Raw genomic sequence first — 23,175 nt, 5'->3', positions numbered from 1 at the left:
CAAGTCTGGTTCATCCTTGTGAGCAATTTGGCCATTATGACCATTGTTATGTTTGGAGGATAAAGGGGGAGGCTTGCAAGCTGAAGACCACCATTCAAACCGTGAAGCACAGGGGTGGCAGCATCATATTGTGGGGTTGATTTGGTGCAGGAGGGACTCGTGCACTTCATAAAATAAATGGCATCATGAGGAAGGAAAATGTGGATATATTGAAGCAACATCAAGACAGTCAGAAAGTTAAAGTTTGATCGCAAATGGGTCTTCCAAATGGACATTGACCCCAAGCATACTTCCAAAGTTGTGGCAAAATGGCTTATGGACAACAAAGTCAAGGTTTTGGAGTGGCAATCACAAAGCCGTGACCTCAATCCTATAGAGCATTTGTGGGCAGAACTGAAAAAGCATGTGCGAGCAAGGAGGCCTACAAACCTGACTCAGTTACACCAGCTCTGTCAGGAGGAATGGGCCAAAATTCACCCAACTTATTGTGGGAAGCTTGAGGAAGGCTACCCAAAACGTTTTACCCAAGTTAAACAATTTAAAGGCAATGCTACCAAATACTAATTGAGTGTATGTAAACTTCTGAGCCACTGGGAATGTGATGAAATAAATAAAAGCTGAAATAAATCATTCTCTCAACTATTATTCTGACATTTCACATTCTTAAAATAAAGTTGTGATCCTAACTGACCTGACAGGGTATTTTTTACTAGGAATAAATGTCAGGAATTGTTAAAAACTGAGTTTAAATGTATTTGGCTAAGCCGTATGTAAACTTCCGACTTCAACTGTATATATGGACAACAGGCTACATTAGACCATATATGGACAACAGGCTACATTAGACTATATATGGATAACAGGCTACATTAGACTATATATGGATAACAGGCTACATTAGACTATATATGGATAACAGGCTACATTAGACCATATATGGACAACAGGCTACATTAGACTATATATGGATAACAGGCTACATTAGACTATATATGGATAACAGGCTACATTAGACTATATATGGATAACAGGCTACATTAGACTATATATTGATAACAGGCTACATAAGCCTACACATGGACAACAGGCTACATTAACCTACACATGGACAACAGGCTACAGTAGCCTATATATGGTAACAGGCTACATTAGCCTATACAGTCAACACAGAATCACAATGGTGATGATGGTACTAATCCCTCTGCTACTACCGGTACTGTACAACGGAGGAGGCTGGTGAGCAGATATATAGAAGGACGGGCTCATTGTAATGGCTGGAATGGAATAAATGGAATGATATCCCATAATTCTAATCCAGCAATTACAATGAGCCTCTCCTCCTATGTCTCTGCCCACCATCCTCCTCTATTGTACAGAAGGGCCAACAGTGTAACAGAATATGATAGTGGCATATTGTACTAGAACAGTGTGTTTGCTTAACTGTGACTTTGTCAAGTAGACAGTGTTGTGTTTCACCATTCTATCTGATGTATTGTCAGTTTGTAATGTTGTTATTAGCCCAACATTATTGAGGACATTATTATTAGGATGGTGCAGTAATGTTGAGATGCCAGTAGGGAGAACTCTAGTCAAGAACACTGCAGTAATGTTGAGATGCCAGTAGGGAGAACTCTAGTCTAGAACACTGGAACCTTCAATATTAATTTGATACAGCTGATGAGGATTGACGGACATGGGTTTTAAATGGAATGGGTTCTAATTGAATGACATCATGGAACTTCGACCTGTATATACAGAACTCAGAAGGACAAGACAACACATTATAAGAAATGGTTAACATTCTAAATAGTATAGAGGGCTTGCAGGTGTGTCACAAATCACCTAGCAACCACACCAAGCCCTCTGTAGTCGACACATTGTTTGAATGGTTCTCTGTGTAGTCAAAATTTCACATTGAAAATATGAAACATTTAGATAATTTAAAAAATGTAGTTCCACTCCTCAAATGAAGAAAGGCAAGTAGATATGTAATCTGTTGCACAATTTCTATTGAAATACAGGAACATCCCTTTTTCTGAGATGCTGGTCTGGTCATCATGCATGTTAATGTCTTAAAGAGGAAGGAGAGGAGAGTTAAATGTGTGTCAACCACAGAATTCACACTAACTGCCAGTATGTTGACTCACTGTACAATACCTCTCCCTTTCACTTCACTCTGTAAGTACTCTTAATATCTTGAAATATAGTTTCTGGTTATTTGTTTTTAGTGAAGTCATATTCTTGAGGGTAATGTATCATTTGACTTGTTATGTTTTGATCTGTGTTTTGGTTGTTACATCAGGGCCAGTATTCATAAAGTGTCTCAGTGTAGGAGTGTTGATCTACATAGTGATGAGATGATTAACCAGGGTAAAAAAGACATGCAGACAAACATTGTAGCACTGCAGTGTGTGTGTGTGTGTGTGTGTGTGTGTGTGTGTGTGTGTGTGTGTGTGTGTGTGTGTGTGTGTGTGTGTGTGTGTGTGTGTGTGTGTGTGTGTGTGTGTGTGAGCCACTGCTGTTCAGCCTCACAGCTTGGTGATAGGAGCTTTCATTGAACCTGGTGGTCAGTCTTTAGGCTGCTGTACAGCTTGACGGACCGTAGAGGATTGAACATTTATCCTCCTATATTTGGGGTTCTGAGAATAAAACAGCTTCACAACAATCAATGTAGAAATGTGTTTACAGTGCAGTAGACAGTATTCACAGAACCATATACAGAAGTAGGATCTTAATATTCCTGCAGCAACAGGAAAAGTGAATTATTATGTGGATTATAATTAATGTGGTGGTTGACAGTTTGTTAGGGAAAATCAAGTCTAACATTTTAAATTTCAATCGTTAGTGTCACATTGTATAAATGACAAGAGACAGGCGCAGGAATACGTAATAGGTTTTAATAGTCCACCAAACAATACAACCTGCCATAGAAAGGCATTGGGGACGAAGCTCAAAACACAGGGATGAAATCCAAACAAAACAGCCATGTTAAAGCTCTAATAAATACACAGGACAAAACACGTAATACACGGGACAAAACACGTAATAATACACGGGACTAGACCCGTAATAATACACGGGGCGAGACACGTAATAACAAGTACACGTTGCACAAAATCCAAAGCAACAAAGCACAGGTACTCACAAGACCAACGGACATGGAAACAATAACTGACCAAGACAATGGTGAACAGAGAGCACATTTATGCAATTGCTAATCAGGGGAGATGGGAACCAGGTGTAATTAGACAGTTCAGTGATGCCTAGAAAACCGGTGACGTAGACTTCCAGAACTGGTGCACGGAATGAGCAGCAGTACCAGAGGGATCCAGGACAGTTAGAAGCCTTTTTAAACCTTGAATACACTACAAGTTTGCATTTCAAGGAAGCAGGAAAATTCTCTACAACAAAAGAGTGATCAAATTAAGATCCACGTCTGTAGCACAATACAGTACACAATATGAGCCTGGTTCATTTTCAGTGATGAGGCCCTGTACCCCATTTACAGTTTATACTTCAATGTATCAGGTGGAGTTATTCACCAGCTATAGAGTGAGTTGTTGTTTATGTTTCTAAGACTGCAGGGTGGGAGATGCAACAATGTCCTTGAGAACAGCAGGAAGTGTGTTGGTGATCTTTCTCTGGTCTGTAGCAGGTATGGTCTCATTCTTATCTTTCAGTTGCTCTGTTTGTCAATCTACAGACATTTCTAAAAGGATTAGAATCATAATGTTATTCTGGTGTGTTCTGTTAGGTGTCTCCACTTCACTTTAAATAGTTTTCTGTGGTTTCCATTCACACTCAACTCAGCAACTATAGCAACAAAGTGGAGACAAACCCTACTGTCAGTGGCAACCAAAAGACCTTGTCCTAATTCTGATACCATTGTGTTTTGTGACTGTGTTTCAGTGGTACTGGGTCAGTATGGCTGGAGAGTGAAATACACCACTCAGAGTATCTGTACCTTGAAGGGGTCATCAGTGGATCTGTTCTGCTCTTACACATATCCCAGTGGTTATACAGTCACAACAACCCTCTGGTTCACTAAAATTGTAAATCTGAGAGACGACCCAGACTACAAAGATCGTGTGACGTACCGTAGCGATAGGATGAATGGCCACACCCTGAAAATCACAGACCTGAGAGAGAGTGACTCAGCTGAGTACAAGTTCAAAGTTATAACAGATCAGACTGGAGGGAAGTATACTGGTGATCCTGGAGTCACCTTGTCTGTTACAGGTACAGTGATATTATATATAGTATTGATCTGTTTAATCACTCTGTCTGTTACAGGTACAGTGATATTATATATAGTGTTGATCTGTTTAATCACTCTGTCTGTTACAGGTACAGTGATATTATATATAGTATTGATCTGTTTAATCACTCTGTCTGTTACAGGTACAGTGATATTATATATAGTGTTGATCTGTTTAATCACTCTGTCTGTTACAGGTACAGTGATATTATATATAGTGTTGATCTGTTTAATTGGTTCTGGAAAATTGTCTGAAAATTTGTATTGAAATAATATAAAAATGAATGTATGGTAAAATAGGAATGTCTGAATTGATGGTTTGAGAACGTCCACTCCTGCCTCATTTGAACTAGACAACAGGTCATTGATGGTTTTAATGTTGTTATCTACTCCAGACCTGCAGGTGAAGGTGACCACTACATGGTGGTCAACAACACTGACCTGTAGCACCACCTGTACTCTGACTGGTAACCCCACCTACATCTGGTACAGGAACAGTAAGATTGTACAAGAGGACTCCTCCCCCTCATACTCAGTCTACTTTCAAACTGAAGACAGATTCTACTGTGCTGTAAAAGGCATCAATTCTCCTGCAGTGTGTGAGTGTGACTAATACACTTTTAAATTCTGTCAAAATCATCCAATAGATCATTGGTCAGTGTTGATGTGCAGTGAAACAGACATGAAATAGGGCTACTATTTCATTTAGATCAATGGTTGTTGATTTTACAGTTCTAAATACTTACACCATTTGAAAAATGTACTTGTGTTTCAGCTGTTGAGGGTCACAGTTATTTCCACGTGACTTACACCCATCAGAGGATCTGTACCTTGAAGGGGTCATCAGTGGACATACCCTGCTCTTATACATTTCCCAGGGGTCATTCAGTCTCTGAAACAAAATGGTACACAAAAGGAAAACTTGATGATGCGCCTCAAATCCTGAACCCGGGGTTTGGAGGTCGTGTGGAGTACCTTGAAAATATGCAGAGTGACTCCACCCTGAGAATCACAGACCTGAGAGAGGAGGATTCAGCTGAGTATAAGTTTAGATTCAGAACAGATCAGACAACCTGGGAGCCCACCTTCCCTGGAACCACTCTGACTGTCACAGGTAACACTGCATGTCACATCCTATCAATACTGCAAACGATTACTTAATGATGTACTCAGTGTTTTAATACCCTTTCATTTAGGTCTGCAGGTGAAGGTGACTCCTGCCACTGTGACAGAGGGACAGAAGGTGACACTGACCTGTAGCACCACCTGTACTCTGACTGACAACCCCACCTACATCTGGTACAAGAATGGACATGTAACCACCCAATCTAACAGTCTGTTCCTAAACCCAGTCAGCAGTGAGGATGCAGGCAGATACTCCTGTGCTGTAGAAGGCCATGAGGATTTCCCCTCTGCTGAAGAGACTCTCACTGTCACATGTGAGTCTGTGTGATACATCTCCAGTTGTATTCTTTTAGTAACATCTTCTCTTATCTATTCTATCTATTATTTCAATCTTTGTCCAAGTTCCATGAATGTACTCATCTCATTACTGTAGTTAACTACAAGTACTTCACAAACACTGTATTGTTACATTATTGTCTAAGTTATACATATTTATATTAATATTTCATTTATTTCAATCACTAGTCCAAGTTCCATGATGCTCCTAATGTAAAGCTCTATGTATTAACAATGTGTTACATATTGTCCACCAGATGGCCCAAAGAACACCTCAGTATCAGTCAGTCCCTCTGGTGAAATAATGGAGGGCAGTTCAGTGACTCTGACCTGCAGCAGTGATGCCAACCCACCTGTGGACAAATACACCTGGTACAAGAAGAACGTAACCTCAGCAAAAGCATCAGGACAGAGTTACAGCATCACTAACATCATCTCTGAGGACAGAGGAGAATATTACTGTGAGGCCCAGAATAGAAAAGGATCTATGAACTCTACAGTTCTGATGATTGTTGTAGCAGGTAAAGTTACATTTTCAATACAATATGTTTTTATACATGTTTCAAGCTAATCTGAGTCATTATACTTGGGTTTATTGCACCTTCGTTTATAACTATACATTGGATTATACAAGTATTGCATTAATGTGCTATATTTAAGTTTATTATATCATAACATGTACTCATATCATCCATATTTTATTGTAGGGAAACAAACCTCAGTTATGACTGTAGCTGTAGGAATCATAGTGGTTGTTCTGGTTCTCATCCTCTGTGTCTCCGGCTTCATGTGGTTCAGGTGAGTGAAGTGAAAATGCTTTTTTTGTTTTATTATTTAACTTTAGTAACATTCATTCATTCATTCATGTGCAAACAGGAAACAAGCCTCCAAATCCACCTCCAACACAAGAGACACAGCAGATGATGGACAGGTGAGTCTGTTGGAATCAGAAGATGACTGTGTATGCTTTGTGGAACATTTTCTTCCTCATGTTGTCTGTCCTCTCTCTCCATCAGGGAGACTCTAGTCCAGTGTATGACAACATCTCAGACATGACCATGACCTCTACTGCAGCACAGACAGCAGCCACAGACGACCAGGATGATGTTCACTATGCCAGCGTCCACTTCTCTCACTCCAAAAACCAGGAAGTGCCTCTATACTCCACCGTCCAGCTGCCTCAGCCCCAGATTCAGGAGGATGTCCAGTATACTGATGTGAAATTCAGCTGTCCCAGTGCTGCCACCCGGTGAGCGTATTCTGCCATTACAACAACAGAGTCAATACTAGAACATTGAACACAGACAGCATCAGGGTCATTCATATGCTGCTGCTTATTGGAAGAGTAGACAATGTCATCAATAAGCAAAACGGTTGACCCCCTAGTGACAACTCATTGTTCCCTGAAAAGTCCCTCCATCAATAGGGGAAGCACAGGAGGATTTTGGCACCTTCATTGGGGAGGATGGGCTTGTGGTAAAGGCTGGAGCGGAAAAGGTGGAATAGTATAAAATACATCAAACACATGTTTTCATTCCATTTGCGCTGTTCTGCCCATTATTAGGACCCGTTCTCACCTCAGCAACCTCCTGTGATCTAAAGAGTTGTAGGACCATCCTTCAGGCCAAAGTGCATTTCCTTGAACTCATAATATGGTGTAACAATGGACATTTTGAAAAGTTGCATTCAGGGTTGGGGTCAATTCCATTACAATTTAGGAAAATTCCAATTGTTCCTCATTGAAAAGCATTGAAAAAAGATGGAATTTTAGTTTAGCTCCTGAATTGAAATGGTATTGACCGCTAGCCAGGTTGCAGTTTCAAGAAGACCTTGTATATCTGGACCTGTATTTAAAAAATAAGTGATATAATGATATATAACAATACAATAATATATGCCATTTAGCAGATGCTTTTATCCTGGGGACAGGGGGAGTAGGCGGGAGGGGGGGACTACCTTTGTTTCCTTTCACCCAGTGTTTCTTAAGTGATTGGTTTGGGCCAATTTCTAGTCATTTCTTTAGACTTAAGTGTAGCAAAAACAATTCTGCACTAGACTATACAGCTACACTGTTACTCGAGGTATGGCATTAACTTGGCATTGAGATTGAGACTGTAAAGCATGATACTATAACGCTTTTTTATTCACTTATCTAAATGTGTTTTTTACTTCTTGTCAAATGTGATGAGTGGCATGTGTTTGTTTATCCATGAGCAAATGTTAATAAACGCTTTCATCCTCCATTGGTTCTCACGCTCTTCCATTTTGTCAAACAGTGAATGTGGCCTCCAATAAGGCACTGATATTTTAACAAAGTAAAACGATGACAGAGGTAATGCTTTTAGGGTTTATTTTAAAATAAGTTAAATAAAGAAGAAATAGCAGTTTGATTTGAGAGTACATGATGTAACATAAACATAAATCAGCATTATGCAAATGAGAATGCTTTCCAATTCTGACATAATGTCACTGATCCTTTTCAATAGACATGCAATTATCTTCCTGTACGGTGTACATTTTAGGACATCCCTATGACAAAGTCTACTATATAATTTCATGGATCTTCTTCCAACGTTTCACTCTAAAATCAGGGGTTTTGTGTTTCCGTGACACACACTGTAAGGTTAAGTTATTCAGTCCCTCAAGGATTCCGCGATTGCATAATTCAATACAAAAATCAACCAATCAGCGCATATTATGCGAGAGCTTGCAATGTTGACCAATCCCTGCACTTTCAGCGCATAAAAGGGTCCAATCGAAAGCGGGTTTGTAGTTTTGAACAATTACTGCACTGTTACCGTGGAAAATGGTCCAATCCAACCACACATCAACAAAATTTCCCCCCCTGGCCTGTCAGCGTATTCACGTGCGAAAATGGGTGATTGTTGATGGCTGACAGGCAGTACAATGAATAGAAATCAATCTCATTTGCCAACAAAAATAACGTGCGAAACAATTTCCAAATGTTTTTGGAAACAAGAGAAAGTCGACAATAAACAGTTCCTTCGAATCACCAAAGCATATGAGAATGTCAGAACAGTTCCCACCAGCGGCAGATCACCATAACTGAAGAGGTAGCAGGGAAGATAGTGGGAAGTTCTGAAAGAATCAAGGTGAGTGGCGTTTTACTCAACTTTTACTCCGCTAACCTTGGCTTTAGTAGGGTGGTCGACACTCTGCTCTCCCCAGTCTAACCTTGGCTTTAGTAGGGTGGTCGAAACTCTGCTCTCCCCAGTCTAACCTTGGCTTTAGTATGGTGGTCGGCACTCTGCTCTCCCCAGTCTAACCTTGGCTTTAGTATGGTGGTCGGCATTCTGCTCTCCCCAGTCTAACCTTGGCTTTAGTAGGGTGGTCGACACTCTGCTCTCCCCAGTCTAACCTTGGCTTTAGTAGGGTGGTCGACACTCTGCTCTCCCCAGTCTAACCTTGGCTTTAGTATGGTGGTCGACACTCTGCTCTCCCCAGTCTAACCTTGGCTTTAGTAGGGTGGTCGACACTCTGCTCTCCCCAGTCTAACCTTGGCTTTAGTAGGGTGGTCGGCCCTCTGCTCTCCCCAGTCTAACCTTGGCTTTAGTAGTGTGGTCGGCCCTCTGCTCTCCCCAGTCTAACCTTGGCTTTAGTAGTGTGGTCGGCATTCTGCTCTCCCCAGTCTAACCTTGGCTTTAGTAGTGTGGTCGACACTCTGCTCTCCCCAGTCTAACCTTGGCTTTAGTAGGGTGGTCGGCCCTCTGCTCTCCCCAGTCTAACCTTGGCTTTAGTAGGGTGGTCGACACTCTGCTCTCCCCAGTCTAACCTTGGCTTTAGTAGGGTGGTCGACACTCTGCTCTCCCCAGTCTAACCTTGGCTTTAGTAGGGTGGTCGGCCCTCTGCTCTCCCCAGTCTAACCTTGGCTTTAGTAGGGTGGTCGGCACTCTGCTCTCCCCAGTCTAACCTTGGCTTTAGTATGGTGGTCGGCCCTCTGCTCTCCTCAGTCTAACCTTGGCTTTAGTAGTGTGGTCGGCCCTCTGCTCTCCCCAGTCTAACCTTGGCTTTAGTAGTGTGGTCGGCACTCTGCTCTCCCCAGTCTAACCTTGGCTTTAGTATGGTGGTCGGCACTCTGCTCTCCCCAGTCTAACCTTGGCTTTAGTATGGTGGTCGACACTCTGCTCTCCCCAGTCTAACCTTGGCTTTAGTATGGTGGTCGGCACTCTGCTCTCCCCAGTCTAACCTTGGCTTTAGTAGGGTGGTCGACACTCTGCTCTCCCCAGTCTAACCTTGGCTTTAGTATGGTGGTCGACACTCTGCTCTCCCCAGTCTAACCTTGGCTTTAGTATGGTGGTCGACACTCTGCTCTCCCCAGTCTAACCTTGGCTTTAGTATGGTGGTCGACACTCTGCTCTCCCCAGTCTAACCTTGGCTTTAGTATGGTGGTCGACACTCTGCTCTCCCCAGTCTGTCTATGGAGAGCGCTGCTCAAAGCACTGAGTGCAATTTGTCAGCTTTGCCGTTTTAAACTCTGTAAAACTTAATACGGATCACGAAAGCACAATCTTTCTGGATTTTTTAAAATGTTAATACTGTTTTAAAAGTACATATAAACCACAATATACTATTTTTACGTTCTGTTTTTTAAAAATCTCCCTTTCAGAAGAAAAATAAATATCACAATCAAGTATTTTGTAGACAATTTGCGCGAAAGAAATATCGATCCTCAAATGGAAAGCGATTGAACAGCTTTTAATCTATTTGTTGTTGTTTTTTTAGAGAGAGAGTGGGAATGGGAGGTGCATCTCGTGTTGATAGCAAGCATCAAAGCCTGATGGAGAGGTGTGTGTGTGTGAGTAAATGTGTGAGTGGATTATGACAGATCTGTTTGTTCAGGAAAATAAACAAAATTGAGCACTTCAGATGTTAAACTGTTTTTGTATTATGTATTCTGCTTAAAATCGTCCTAAAACTGAGCACATGACTTTATATGAAATTAACGTGAAAAAACCCATTGCAAAATGTACCGCAGAATATCAGAAAAGCTGCTGCAAAATCAAGCATTTTTGGCCGCAGAAATCACCAATTAGCGCGAAATCCTGGAGGGACTGGTTATTGTGGTATTGTGGATTTTATATTGTAAATGTATAATATTAGATTAATGATCTAATAATGTATTGTATGATGTATTGTTTTATTTATGATGTAGGGTGTTGTGATGTAACTGCTTTAACACTGTTTGGACCCCAGGAAGAATAGCAGCTAATGGGGATCCTAATAAACACTAAAATACTAAATATGAGGAAAAGCACAACTACAGAAATATTGAAAAAAACATGAACATGAAAAAAACTAAACTTCTATCATCAATTAAACTGACTTAGAATGTAGAAGTCACCAGTCCTGTCTCCCTTCTCGTAAATGTATGCAATGTTACACATCAGGCCATACTGAGTTAGAAACAGGTTCCCATGATTTAATTCAGTCACTAGAGGACAGAAAAACACGCACGACTTGTAAAAAACTCACCTGCATCAGGACACCTGGAAAACGGTTTGAATATCCAATCTGCACAGATTCGCTGATTGACCCTTTCCAGGCCCATTCCACTCCTCTATTGCCACCACAGGGGTCCACAAGAACCTGCAGAGACAGACACCTGCTCATGAAATACGTTTGGTACTCAGGGGCTAGCATGGAACTCAATGTGAAGTTGAGTGTAGCTAAAATTCATGTTCGGGAGGAAAGATTTCACTTCAACTTTTCCCCTCTACCTGTAAATTGTAGAAAATATATTGCAAATTTCTTTACATTATTTGTGAATTGCTTGATAGACTTGCATTTCAACTGGATAATGTTCAATGTGTTACCTGCTAGTATTTAGCAGCGTACAAGGTCCAATCGTATTCATACATATATTCATGTGGACAATGGCTCCTCTCTGATAGCTGGGGTTCTAGCCATACAAACAGCTGCTCCTTCTGGGGATGTGACAGCATCTGGAACAAAATGGCCATTTAGGAAATCATTTGACACTTTTCAATTATTTTAGTTGCCATGTTTTAAAACTATTTTATAAATGGGTTGAGGTTTTCAAATGAGTGGGTAACCTAAGGCTTACCACTTTGGAGGGGGTTTGTGCCAATATGGTTGATCCTAGATGAGTCATTTTAGAAAGGAGCCATGAAGAATCCCATGTGATCCTGTGGTCCTACAGACTTCGTTATCCCTACAAGAGCTGTCTGTAATGAATACTCAGGGAGAAAAAGGTGTAGATTCACACACAGAGCACAGCAGATGTTTATTAAGCCTTCTATTAGTCAGGCAATGGTCAAACACAGGTAGGCAGTCAAAAACAAACAATATCTCACAACCATACAAACAGAAACAATTGAACTGAAAAGGGAGCTGATGAGACCAGGTGAGAAAGAAACAGGTGAAATCAATGAACAAAAATGAAAGACCGGGCTACGTTCCAGAACACAAAGAAACAGGGCTACGTTCCAGAACACAAAGAAACAGGGCTACGTTCCAGAACACAAAGAAACAGGGCTACGTTCCAGAACACAAAGAAACAGGGCTACGTTCCAGAACACAAAGAAACAGGGCTACGTTCCAGAACACAAAGAAACAGGGCTACGTTCCAGAACACAAAGAAACAGGGCTACGTTCCAGAACACAAAGAAACAGGGCTACGTTCAAGAAAACAAAGAAAAAAACACAAGGTTGACTAAGAAAAGAAAAGCAGAACCTTACACTGTCAGTCGTGCCCCTGTCTGTCACAGCGGCTGGGTAGAGTGGAAACACTACAAGGCTGCTCGGTCCGGCCATCTTGAAGGTCTGTCCATTTGGACATGATGCTGTGCAGATTGTTGCTGTTCCTTCAGTCTTGCATTTTATTGTTCCAGCCCCAATACTCAGGTCAGTGTGACACACAGGAAAGTGTCTCCACCTTCCTTCAGAGCAGGTGATGTTGTTTGGGGGAAGGTTTGTAGCCATCTGGACATTTATTTTATCCTGCTGCTGGTCAGTGTTGTGCTAAGGCTTCTTGCAGTAACAATTAGACAGTTTCTCAGTCTGAAGTGGGCCACAGCCATTTTTGTTGCACAACATCCACTGTTCAGTGATGTAGTTTTTGAATGTTTCACTGACGACGTCTATGTTCTTTGTATCACCAGTGATCGGCAATTACTTCAACCATGGTGAGACGGCTTCCTTCTCAAGGGTGAACATGTAGCGTACAAAATAATCTAATCCATCAATGTATGCTGTATATTCCTCAATTTTTCCTTTAGAGCATCCAGTCGGTTCATCTTCTTGTTCCTGCAATAGCAGTGTATTCCAAACAATGTCCAGGATGTTAGCTTTATCACAGAACCTATCATCATGAGATCGTATTTGTAGAGGTTGGAATAGAAGGTTTTGCCCTGTTCAAACCCGGATCCAACCTCGGCTAAATAATGGCTTTGGGTTTTTGTTCCATTTTCAACTTTAAAGTGCAAGCCTGTTAGGTAGCTGAATTTCACTATGACATCAATGTACTTGACAAATTATACAGTCCAGTCAATATCATTCCGGAGACTGTCAAATTGTGCGCTTGTGTAGTTATGTAGGTCCTTGATACTGTAATAGATAGTACTCACATCTGGTACAGGCATAGTTGTGACTAGATAACAGGTCTGAAAGTTATTTAACAATCTCAATATCCTATATTCTATTCTCAGCGTGTCAACAAAATTCTTCTGTCTTGATTACTTCCTCTATCAAAGAAGGAGACATTCAATTCTGATAGAATAAATTAAAAGCTTTGGATACATTGTGTTTTATAAATGTAATTTACAAATAATTCCGTAATGAGTTCGAAAATCTGTTTGATAACTTCTGTTCTGAAGAGAGAACTTTCTATACGAACCATATCAGAAGTTATGCAACATTCGGAGAACATGCTATAAATGTTTTTTAAAAACATTCAAATAACTTAAAATTTTTTAAACAAAGTGGCGGATCCTTTAAACTTCTTTGGGATAGGAGGCAGCATTTTCATTTTTGGATGAATTGGTGCCCAAATTGAACGGCCTCCTACTCTGTCCCAGATGATAATATATGCATATTATTATTACTATTGGATGGAAAACACTCTGAAGTTTCCGTTTGAATTATGTATTTGAGTGTAACAGAACTCATATGGCAGGCACACTTCCAAACAGGAAGTGAAAATTCTGAAAAGGGTCGATGTGAAAGTCGCCTATTCAAATCCCTGTAATTTATGGATCTGTTTGCACTTCATACACCTTCCACTAGATGTCAACAGTCAGTAGAACGTGGAATGAAGCCTCTAGTGTGATGTGGGGCCGGATGGGAGCTATTTGAGTCACTGGTCTGGCAGATTGCCAGTTCCTGGCCACGCACGCTAGCCATGGGATTGGCATGTGTGCCATTAGTTATACAGACATGAAGAAATGCTCCGGTTGGGACGTTATTGGATGTATATGATAACAACATCCTGAAGATTGATTCTCTACAAAGTTTGACCAGTTTATTCGACTTGTAATATAACTTTTTGAAGTTTTCGTCCGACGTTTGCTTTCATTTGCGCCGGTGTTTGGACACGTGTACTACACATGCTAGCTAAAGTTGCTAATATGACATAAGTAATGGACATTATCGAACAAAAAAACGATTTATTGTGGAAATAGGATTCCTGGCATTGCATTCTGATGAAGATAATCAAAGGTAAGGGAATATTTATGATGTAATTTCGTATTTCTGTTGACTCCAACATGGCGGAGAAATGTTATTTATATTTGAGCGCCGTCTCAGATTATTGCATGGTGTGCTTTTTACTAAAGTTTAAAAAAAATCTGACACAGTGGTTGCATTAAGAACCAGTGTATCTTTAATTATATGTGAAACATGTATCTTTCATCAAAGTTTATGATGAGTATTTCTGTTAGATGACGTGGCTCTCTAAAATTTCTCCGGATATTTTGGAGCCATTTCTGAACATGGCGCCAATGTAAACCGAGATTTGTGGATATAAATATGCACATTATCGAACAAAACATACATGTATTGTGTAACATGATGTACTATGAGTGTCATATGATGAAGATTATCAAAGGTTAGTGATTAATTTTATATCTGAGCAGGCAAGAAGAGGAGATGCCTATTCTGCCCCCCAAAGAAGGAGTGTAAATCAAATAGTATGTGCTGCACTTGTGAGAAATACATCTGCAAAGTCCATGCACACACACTTGCATACTGTCCTACATGTGTTAATTAGAGTTGATTTTTTATTTTGTTTTTATTTCACCTTTATTTAACCAGGTAGGCCAGTTGAGAACAAGTTCTCATTTATAACTGCGACCTGGCCAAGATAAAGCAATGCAGTGCGCCAAAAACAACAACACAGAGTTACACTCAGCTGCAGCCTCAGGTGGATCAGGACAAGATTCAGCCCCCTGAACAGCTTTCACAAGCGCTGCAGAGGCTGCTGTGCAGGGGAGGCGCTCCCTTCTTTGAAAGTTGCGAGGTTACAAGTGCCTTTCCCAGCTGCTCCAGGAACACCCTCCTCTTCTTCCGCTTATCAGGCATCAGGTAGGGTTGATCATGATCTTGTTTCACGAAGGCATTGTATGAGGACACATCAATGATGTTATGGAAGATGACCAGGGGCCAGCGGGCAGTCATCCTCCTGCAGCTGTAAGTTCCAATCACCTTGTCCAGGTTGTCCACACCTCCTGTGTTGTGGTTGTAGTCCAGGATGAAGGCTGGCTTCCTGTCCTCACGATCACTGATCTCAGCCATTTTGTGCAGTGTGCTCAGGAGGACCACATTCTTGTTCCTCTTTGGGAGGTAAGAAAATAGAGAGGTGGTGGGGGTGGAGGCAAACTTTGATGAGAAGGCCTTTCTCCCCCTTGTTGTGAGGAGTGCAGGGGGAGCTCAGGCTTGTTATTTCTAACTGTGCCAACCATGGTGATCTTCCTCTTCAGGAGCTGCTGGTTGAGTTCATAAGAGGTGAAGAAATTGTCACACGTGACATTGTACCCCCTCTGTCACATCAAGCACAACACACATCCCCTGGTTCTTCTCCGGGCCTCCACTGGTCGGCTTCCCTGGATAGACTCTTCCAAGCGTAGCTGGTTTGTGTGTCACAGGCCATCCATATCTTGATGCCATTCTTTGCTGGCTTGCTGAGCATTAACTGCCTTTTTTTGACAAAAGAGATTACTATCATTAAGTACTATCAGTGTCACAGAAAACAATCACATAAATCAATGATATTACAGCAATAAATAATAAAATTAACAGCAAAAATCACTTACGTAACAGATATGAAAATAAAAATGTACCTCTGAATGGAACCAGTTGCTCATCCACTGTTACTTCAGGCCCAGGGTTGTAAAGGTATGGCAGATGCTCCACCCACTTCTCCCAGACCTCTCTCATGGCCGCCAGTTTGTCTCTCACACGTCTTGCAGGTCTTGACTCATGGTTATCAAATCGTAGCATTCTTGAGAACGTGTGAGAACGGAAAATCGCCCTTCCACTCTCTGCATTCCAGAGACTACATGTAGCCTCGCCTCGGGACCTATACACATCCCATTAAGATTAGCAGCCTTATGTAGGCACGCAGGTCAATCTCATCCATCCTTTTCAGTTGTCTCCATATTTATGGAAACCCACAAAAGTTGTCATCTCCAGGATGATTTTTTCGATGGCTGGTGTGATGAACATGTAGAATGTTGAGGCAACGTCCTGGGCAACTGCATGTCTTGTTGGCCCTGGGGTCATCCTTATGACATTTTGTGTTGACATCCTGCCCTGGTTGTCATATGGTGACAAGGACCATGCTATTTTTCTGTTCTTTGACAAAAATGGGGGATTTCTTCTTCATCTGAAAATGATGCATTGTGCTCTGGGTTGTATTGTTTCCCATCTTCTTCTTCTAATACCTCATCCTCTTCTAAATCATTGTTCTCTTGTTCCTCCTGGACGTCTGAAAAAATCTAATATACTACCTGTTGGGCACTGAAACATGCACTCATGGCTTAACCTGTCTCGCCCCCCCCCGTTCCGCTAGCGGAACTCCTCCCACATTCCACTGAAAAGGCAGAGCGCGAAATTCAAAAAATATTTTTTTAGAAATATTTAACTTTCACACATTAACAAGTCCAATACAGCTAATGAAAGATACACATCTTGTGAATCCAGCCAACATGTCGGATTTTTTAAATGTTTTACAGGGAAAACACAATATATATTTATGTTAGCTCACCAACAAATAGAAAAAAAGCACAGACATTTTTCACAGCACAGGTAGCATGCACAAAATCAACCAAACTAACCTAGAACAAACCAAAGAAACCAAGAAACAACTTAATCAGATGACAGTCTTATAACATGTTATACAATAAATATATGTTTTGTTCGAAAAATGTGCATATTTCAGGTATAAATCATAGTTTACATTGCGGCTACAATCAGAAATTGCACCGAAAGCAGCCAGAATAATTACAGACACCAACGTGACATACCGAAATACTCATCATAAAACATTTCTGAAAAATACATGGTGTATAGCAAATGAAAGACAAAAATCTTGTGAATACAGCCAATATTTCCGATTTTTTAAGTGTTTTACAGCGAAAACACAATATAGCATTATATTAGCTTACTACAATAGCCTACCACACTACCGCATTCATTCATCAAGGCACGTTAGCGATAGCAATAGGCACGTTAGCGTTAGCGAATAAACCAGCAAAAGATATTAAATTTCACAAACCTTCATAAACCTTCCTCAGATGACAGTCCTATAACATCAGGTTATACATACACTTATGTTTTGTTCAAAAATGTGCATATTTAGAGCTGAAATCCATGGTTATACAACGTAGCATAACGTAGCATAACGTGCTAACGTAGCATCTTTTTCCCAGAATGTGCGGATATTTCTATTAGACTCTCACCTATTCTGACCAAATAGCTATTCATAAACATTACAAAAAAATACATGTTGTATAGGAAACGATAGATCCATTAGTTCTTAATGCAATCGCAGTGTTAGAATTCTAAAAATATCTTCATTACGACATAAGACTTAGTTATCCTGTTATGGCTGCAGCCCGACGCCGGTACACCTATGACAACATCCATCTCAAGTGCAGGGCGCGAAATTCAAAATCTATTTTTTTTTTTATATTTAACTTTCACACATTAACAAGTCCAATACAGCATTTGAAAGATAAACATCTTGTCAATCCAGCCAACATGTCCGATTTTTTAAATGTTTTACAGAGAAAACACCACATATATTTATGTTAGCTCACCACCAAATAAAAAAGAGGACAGACATTTTTCACAGCACAAGTAGGATGCAAGTAGCATGCACAAGCCAACCTAACTAACCTAGAACCAACCTAAATAACCTAGAAAAAACTACCTCAGATGACAGTCCTATAACATGTTACACAATAAATCTATGTTTTGTTCAAAAAATGTGCATATTTTAGCTATAAATCAGTTTTACATTACTGCTACCATCATAGCTACAGTCAGAAATCGCACGGGAGTAGCCAGAGAAAATACAGACACCAACGTCAACTACTAATTACACATCATAAAACATTTCAGAACAATATATGGTGGATAGCTAATGAAAGACAAAGATCTTGTGAATAGAGCCAATATTTCAGATTTTTGAAGTGTTTTACAGCGAAAACACAATATATCGTTATATTAGCTTACTACAATATCGAGCACACAGCAGCGTTGATTCTAGTCAAACGGTAGCATAGCACAGTTCGACAGATATATGAAAAAGCATCACAAATTGGGTCCTTATCTTCGTTGATCTTCCATCAGAATGTTCTCCAAGGGGTCCTTTGTTCAGAACCGTCTTTATTTAGATCCAGAACGAACGATTTCCCTCTTGAATTAGCAAGCACACTGGCCGTGCGTTGCTAACCTCTCGTTCTTGAACCAATTCTTGCGACGCATCACGTCTAAAGTCCAGAATAAATTTCAATAATATAATTAAACTATATTGAAAAAACATACTTTAGGATGATATTGTGACATGTATCAAATAAAATCGAAGCCAGAGATCATATTCACCTTTAACGAGTGTTTTCCAGGAGCCGAGTCCAGGTCCTACTTCGCGCCCAGAAAAAAACATAAAGTGCGCAAGTCTCACTCCAAGAGGTTGTGTTCAATCCCAGGACGAGATAATCAAGTAATTTCTGCTCTCACTTCCGCATGACACCCAGGGTAAGGCGTATGACGTGTTTCTACAGTCCTAAGTGACATGCCCTTTTATAGACAAGGTCTTGAAGAGAGACATCGATTTTGGAAATCTCACTTCCGGATAGGAAATGGGCTGTAAAAAGAGTTCTGTTCCACTTAGAGAAATAATTCAAACGGTTTTAGAAACTAGAGACTGTTTTCTATCCAATAGTAATAATAATATGCATATTGTAAGAGCAAAAATTGATTAAGAGGCCGTTTGAAAATGGGCACATATTTTCCAGTTTTTCAATACGCCCCCTGCAGCCATAACAAGTTATGGTAAGGGAATAACCAAAACCTGAGCGCAAAGCTACTAGTACACAGTTCGACAGATATATATGAAATAGCATCACAAAATGGTTCCTACTTTTGCTGATCTTCTATCAGAATGTTGTACAAGGGGTCCTTTGTCCAGAACCATCGTTGTTTTGGATTCAGAACGTTCTTTTTCCCTCTTGAATTAGCAAGCACACTGGCCATGCGGCGCTAAGCTCTCCAACGTCAACAAAGTCAAACAACGCAACACGCCTAAAGTCCCGAATAAATTTCAATAATCTAATGAAACTATATTGAAAAAACATACTTTAGGATGATATTGTAACATGTATCAAATAAAATCAAATCCGGAGATCATATTCGCCCATAACGACAGCTTTTCAGTAGGCAATAACAGGTCCCAACACGCGCCTTGCAGAAAACAGAAAATGGGGGACACGTTGTTCCAAGAGGGCTTATTCAACGTCAGACAGAGATAATCAACTCATTTTTCCTCTCACTTCCTCTTGACATCCGGGTGAAGGTGTATGACGTGCACGTATAGTCAGACGTATCATGCCCATTTATAGGCAGTCACTTGAACAGAACATAGATTTCAGACTTTCCACTTCCTGGTCACAAAGTGTGCTGCCAAATGAGTTCTGTTTTACCCACAGACAAAATTCAAACGGTTTTAGAAACTAGAGAGTGTTTTCTATCCAATAGTAATAATAATATGCATATTGTACGAGCAAGAATTGAGTACGAGGCAGTTTAATTTGGGAACGATATTTTACAAAGTTGAAACAGCACCCCCTATATCGACAAGAAGTTTTTAATGATATACTCAGTGTTTTAATCCTCTTTCATTTAGTTCTGCAGGTGAAGGTGACTCCTGCCACTGTGTCAGAGGGACAGAAGGTGACACTGACCTGTAGCACCACCTGTACTCTGACTGACAACCCCAACCCCACCTACATCTGGTACAAGAATGGACATGTAACCACCCAATCTAACAGTCTGTTCCTAAACCCAGTCAGCAGTGAGTGAAGGCCATGAGGATCTCTACTCTGCTGAAGAGACTCTCACTGTCACATGTGAGTATGGGTGATACATCTCCAGTTGTATCCTTTTAGTAACATCTTCTCTCATCTATTCTATCTATTATTTCAATCTATGACCAAGTATGTACTAATATGAATAAGTATGAATGTACTAATCTCGTTACTGTAGTTAACTACAAGTACTTCACAAACACTGTATTGTTACATTATTGTCTAAGTTATACATATTTATATTAATATTTCATTTATTTCAATCACTAGTCCAAGTTCCATGATGCTTCTCATGTAAAGCTCTATGTATGAACAATGTGTTACATATTGTCCACCAGATGGCCCAAAGAACACCTCAGTGTCAGTCAGTCCCTCTGGTGGAATAGTGGAGGGCAGTTCAGTAACTCTGACCTGCAGCAGTGATGCCAACCCACCTGTGGACAAATACACCTGGTACAAGAAGAATGTAACCTCACCAAAAGCATCAGGACAGAGTTACAGCATCACTAACATCATCTCTGAGGACAGAGGAGAATACTACTGTGAGGCTGAGAATACAATAGGATCTATGAACTCTGCAGCTCAGATGATCATTGTAGCAGGTAAAGTTACATCTTCAAAACTTCAATGCAAAACTACATGATTCAATCTCATGTTAATATTTTGGATTTGCTTATTTTACTTGGGTTTTAATTAAACATTGAGTGTACAAAACATTAAGAACACCTGTTCTTTCCATGACATAGACAGACTGACCAGGTGAATCCAGGTGAAGCTTTGATCCCCTATCACTTGTTAAATCCACATCAATCAGTGTGGATGAAGGGGAGGAGACAGGTTTTACCATATTATATTTGTTTTTAATTTATTAGAACATGCCATGTACTCATATCATCCATATTTTATTGTAGGGAAACAGACCTCAGTTCTGACTGCAGCTGTAGGAATCATAGTGGTTGTTCTGGTTCTCATACTCTGTTTCTCTGGACTCATGTGGTTCAGGTGACATACTTTTATTTTTTTCACCCCTCGCACTCTGATTTGTTATGAATGCATTAATATATTAATTTATTCATTAATTTGCAAAACTTTATTTGTAACATAACAACTTCCACTAGAGGTCACTAGAGAGCATAATTCTCTCTGTTCCTCTTTACAGGAGATCCACAGGAGGAAGTGATGCCACAACAGACACACAGGTGATTCTATCAGTTACACCTCCACCTTCACACCTGATGACATGAATTTTCTATGTCACGACAGTCTCTCTCATACTATTTTCACTGTTACCGTGACAACTCTCTCTCTCTCTCTCTCTCTCCACAGATTGCCCATCCTGATCCTAACAGTGACACCTACACATCTCTGAACATGAAGACCAGGTCACCAGACTATGACACCCTGGCAGTGAGTTTGTGTGTGTGTGTGTGTGTGTGTGTGTGTGTGTGTGTGTGTGTGTGTGTGTGTGTGTGTGTGTGTGTGTGTGTGTGTGTGTGTGTGTGTGTGTGTGTGTCCATAAAAATGTTATAGAGTAGTGTGTAATGTGTTCACTTTGTTTTCTTTCAGAATGTAAGGGATTCCCCTAGTGACACAGTCCCTCAGATAGATGCTGAGCCCTCAGATTATGAGAACTGGAGAGAACCACCACAGAACCTGGACTGAAGGGAACCACCACAGATCCTGGACTGAAGAGAACCACCACAGAACCTGGACTGAAGAGAACCACCACAGAACCTGGATGAAGAGCTTCAGCACCAAACCAAAGCTAGGATTTACACCTCTATTCTCCTGCTATCATATCTAGAAGGCTTTCCAGACAATGAGCTCTAACTTTTAGAAAATTCTGTGATTATTTTCTTTTCTTGTAAAGTTAAGGAAAGGGAAAGGGGAATACCTAGTCAGTTGTACAACTGAATGCATTCAACTGAAATGTGTCTTCTACATTTAACCCCTCTGAATCAGAGAGGTGCGGGGGGCTGCCATAATCGACATCCATGTCTTCAGCGCCCGATGAACAGTGGGTTAACTGCCTTGTTCAGGGGCAGAACGACAGATTTTTATAATGATGCTTATTGGTGTCATATCTAGACGTTTTTCCTAAGCTTTAACTTCCAGTAAATGCTGGAGTTGAATTATCTTTCCTTGTAATGATAATTGTGTATATTGATGATCAATAAGATAGATTATGTTTCTGCTCTTTTTCTATGGGATTTGACCATTTGTAGATTTTCTGTAACACAAAAAGCCCACTTTTCTGTTTGCTCTCTGTAGATTAATATTATGTTTCTGTCTTTCTCTATGGGATTTTGCCATTTCCAGATTTTAATAACAAATATAGACCTACATTTCTCAGTGACTAATGTGGATAATATTGATAACAGCATTTTAATATTTCTAGCTCTTGAACCAGGTTTCTCCTGATGTGTTTAATAATGACTTACTTTGTTTTGCTGTCAGACATTATTGCGCTTTTTATATTAAGTAATATCATATTGTTCAGTGTCATGTCACTTGTTTCATTATCAAATGATTAATTATGACCTATTTTAGATGCATTAAATACATGCTCACATTTGGAGATTTTGAGAGTGTGCGGAGTTTCCCAGAATGTGCGGATATTTCTATTAGACTCTCACCTATTCTGACCAAATAGCTATTCATAAACATTACAAAAAAATACATGTTGTATAGGAAACGATAGATCCATTAGTTCTTAATGCAATCGCAGTGTTAGAATTCTAAAAATATCTTCATTACGACATAAGACTTAGTTATCCTGTTATGGCTGCAGCCCGACGCCGGTACACCTATGACAACATCCATCTCAAGTGCAGGGCGCGAAATTCAAAATCTATTTTTTTTTTTATATTTAACTTTCACACATTAACAAGT

At 40.3% G+C, this 23,175-nt stretch overlaps 1 protein-coding gene across 2 annotated transcripts; it reads left to right on the top strand.

The window, feature by feature from the left end:
- The first annotated feature begins 3,583 nt into the window (after nucleotides 1-3,583).
- LOC120033031 (B-cell receptor CD22-like) lies at nucleotides 3,584-7,944 on the top strand. 2 transcript variants are annotated; one of them, XM_038979324.1, is made up of 8 exons: nucleotides 3,584-3,655; nucleotides 3,910-4,239; nucleotides 4,654-4,857; nucleotides 5,034-5,372; nucleotides 5,455-5,697; nucleotides 5,977-6,240; nucleotides 6,596-6,650; nucleotides 6,736-7,944. In XM_038979324.1, the coding sequence occupies exons 1-8, from the start codon at nucleotides 3,601-3,603 to the stop codon at nucleotides 6,773-6,775; spliced, it is 1,530 nt and encodes a 509-aa protein (XP_038835252.1). In that variant the 5' UTR covers nucleotides 3,584-3,600; the 3' UTR covers nucleotides 6,776-7,944. The 2 variants fall into 2 exon arrangements, with proteins under 2 accessions (XP_038835252.1, XP_038835251.1); XM_038979323.1 differs by lacking the exon at nucleotides 6,736-7,944 and having other exon boundaries at nucleotides 6,427-6,649.
- The last annotated feature ends 15,231 nt before the right edge of the window (nucleotides 7,945-23,175 follow it).

This window comes from Salvelinus namaycush, chromosome 39 (assembly GCF_016432855.1).
Source record: "Salvelinus namaycush isolate Seneca chromosome 39, SaNama_1.0, whole genome shotgun sequence".
Lineage (NCBI taxonomy): Eukaryota > Metazoa > Chordata > Actinopteri > Salmoniformes > Salmonidae > Salvelinus > Salvelinus namaycush.
This window is presented reverse-complemented; position numbering and strand designations above follow the sequence as displayed.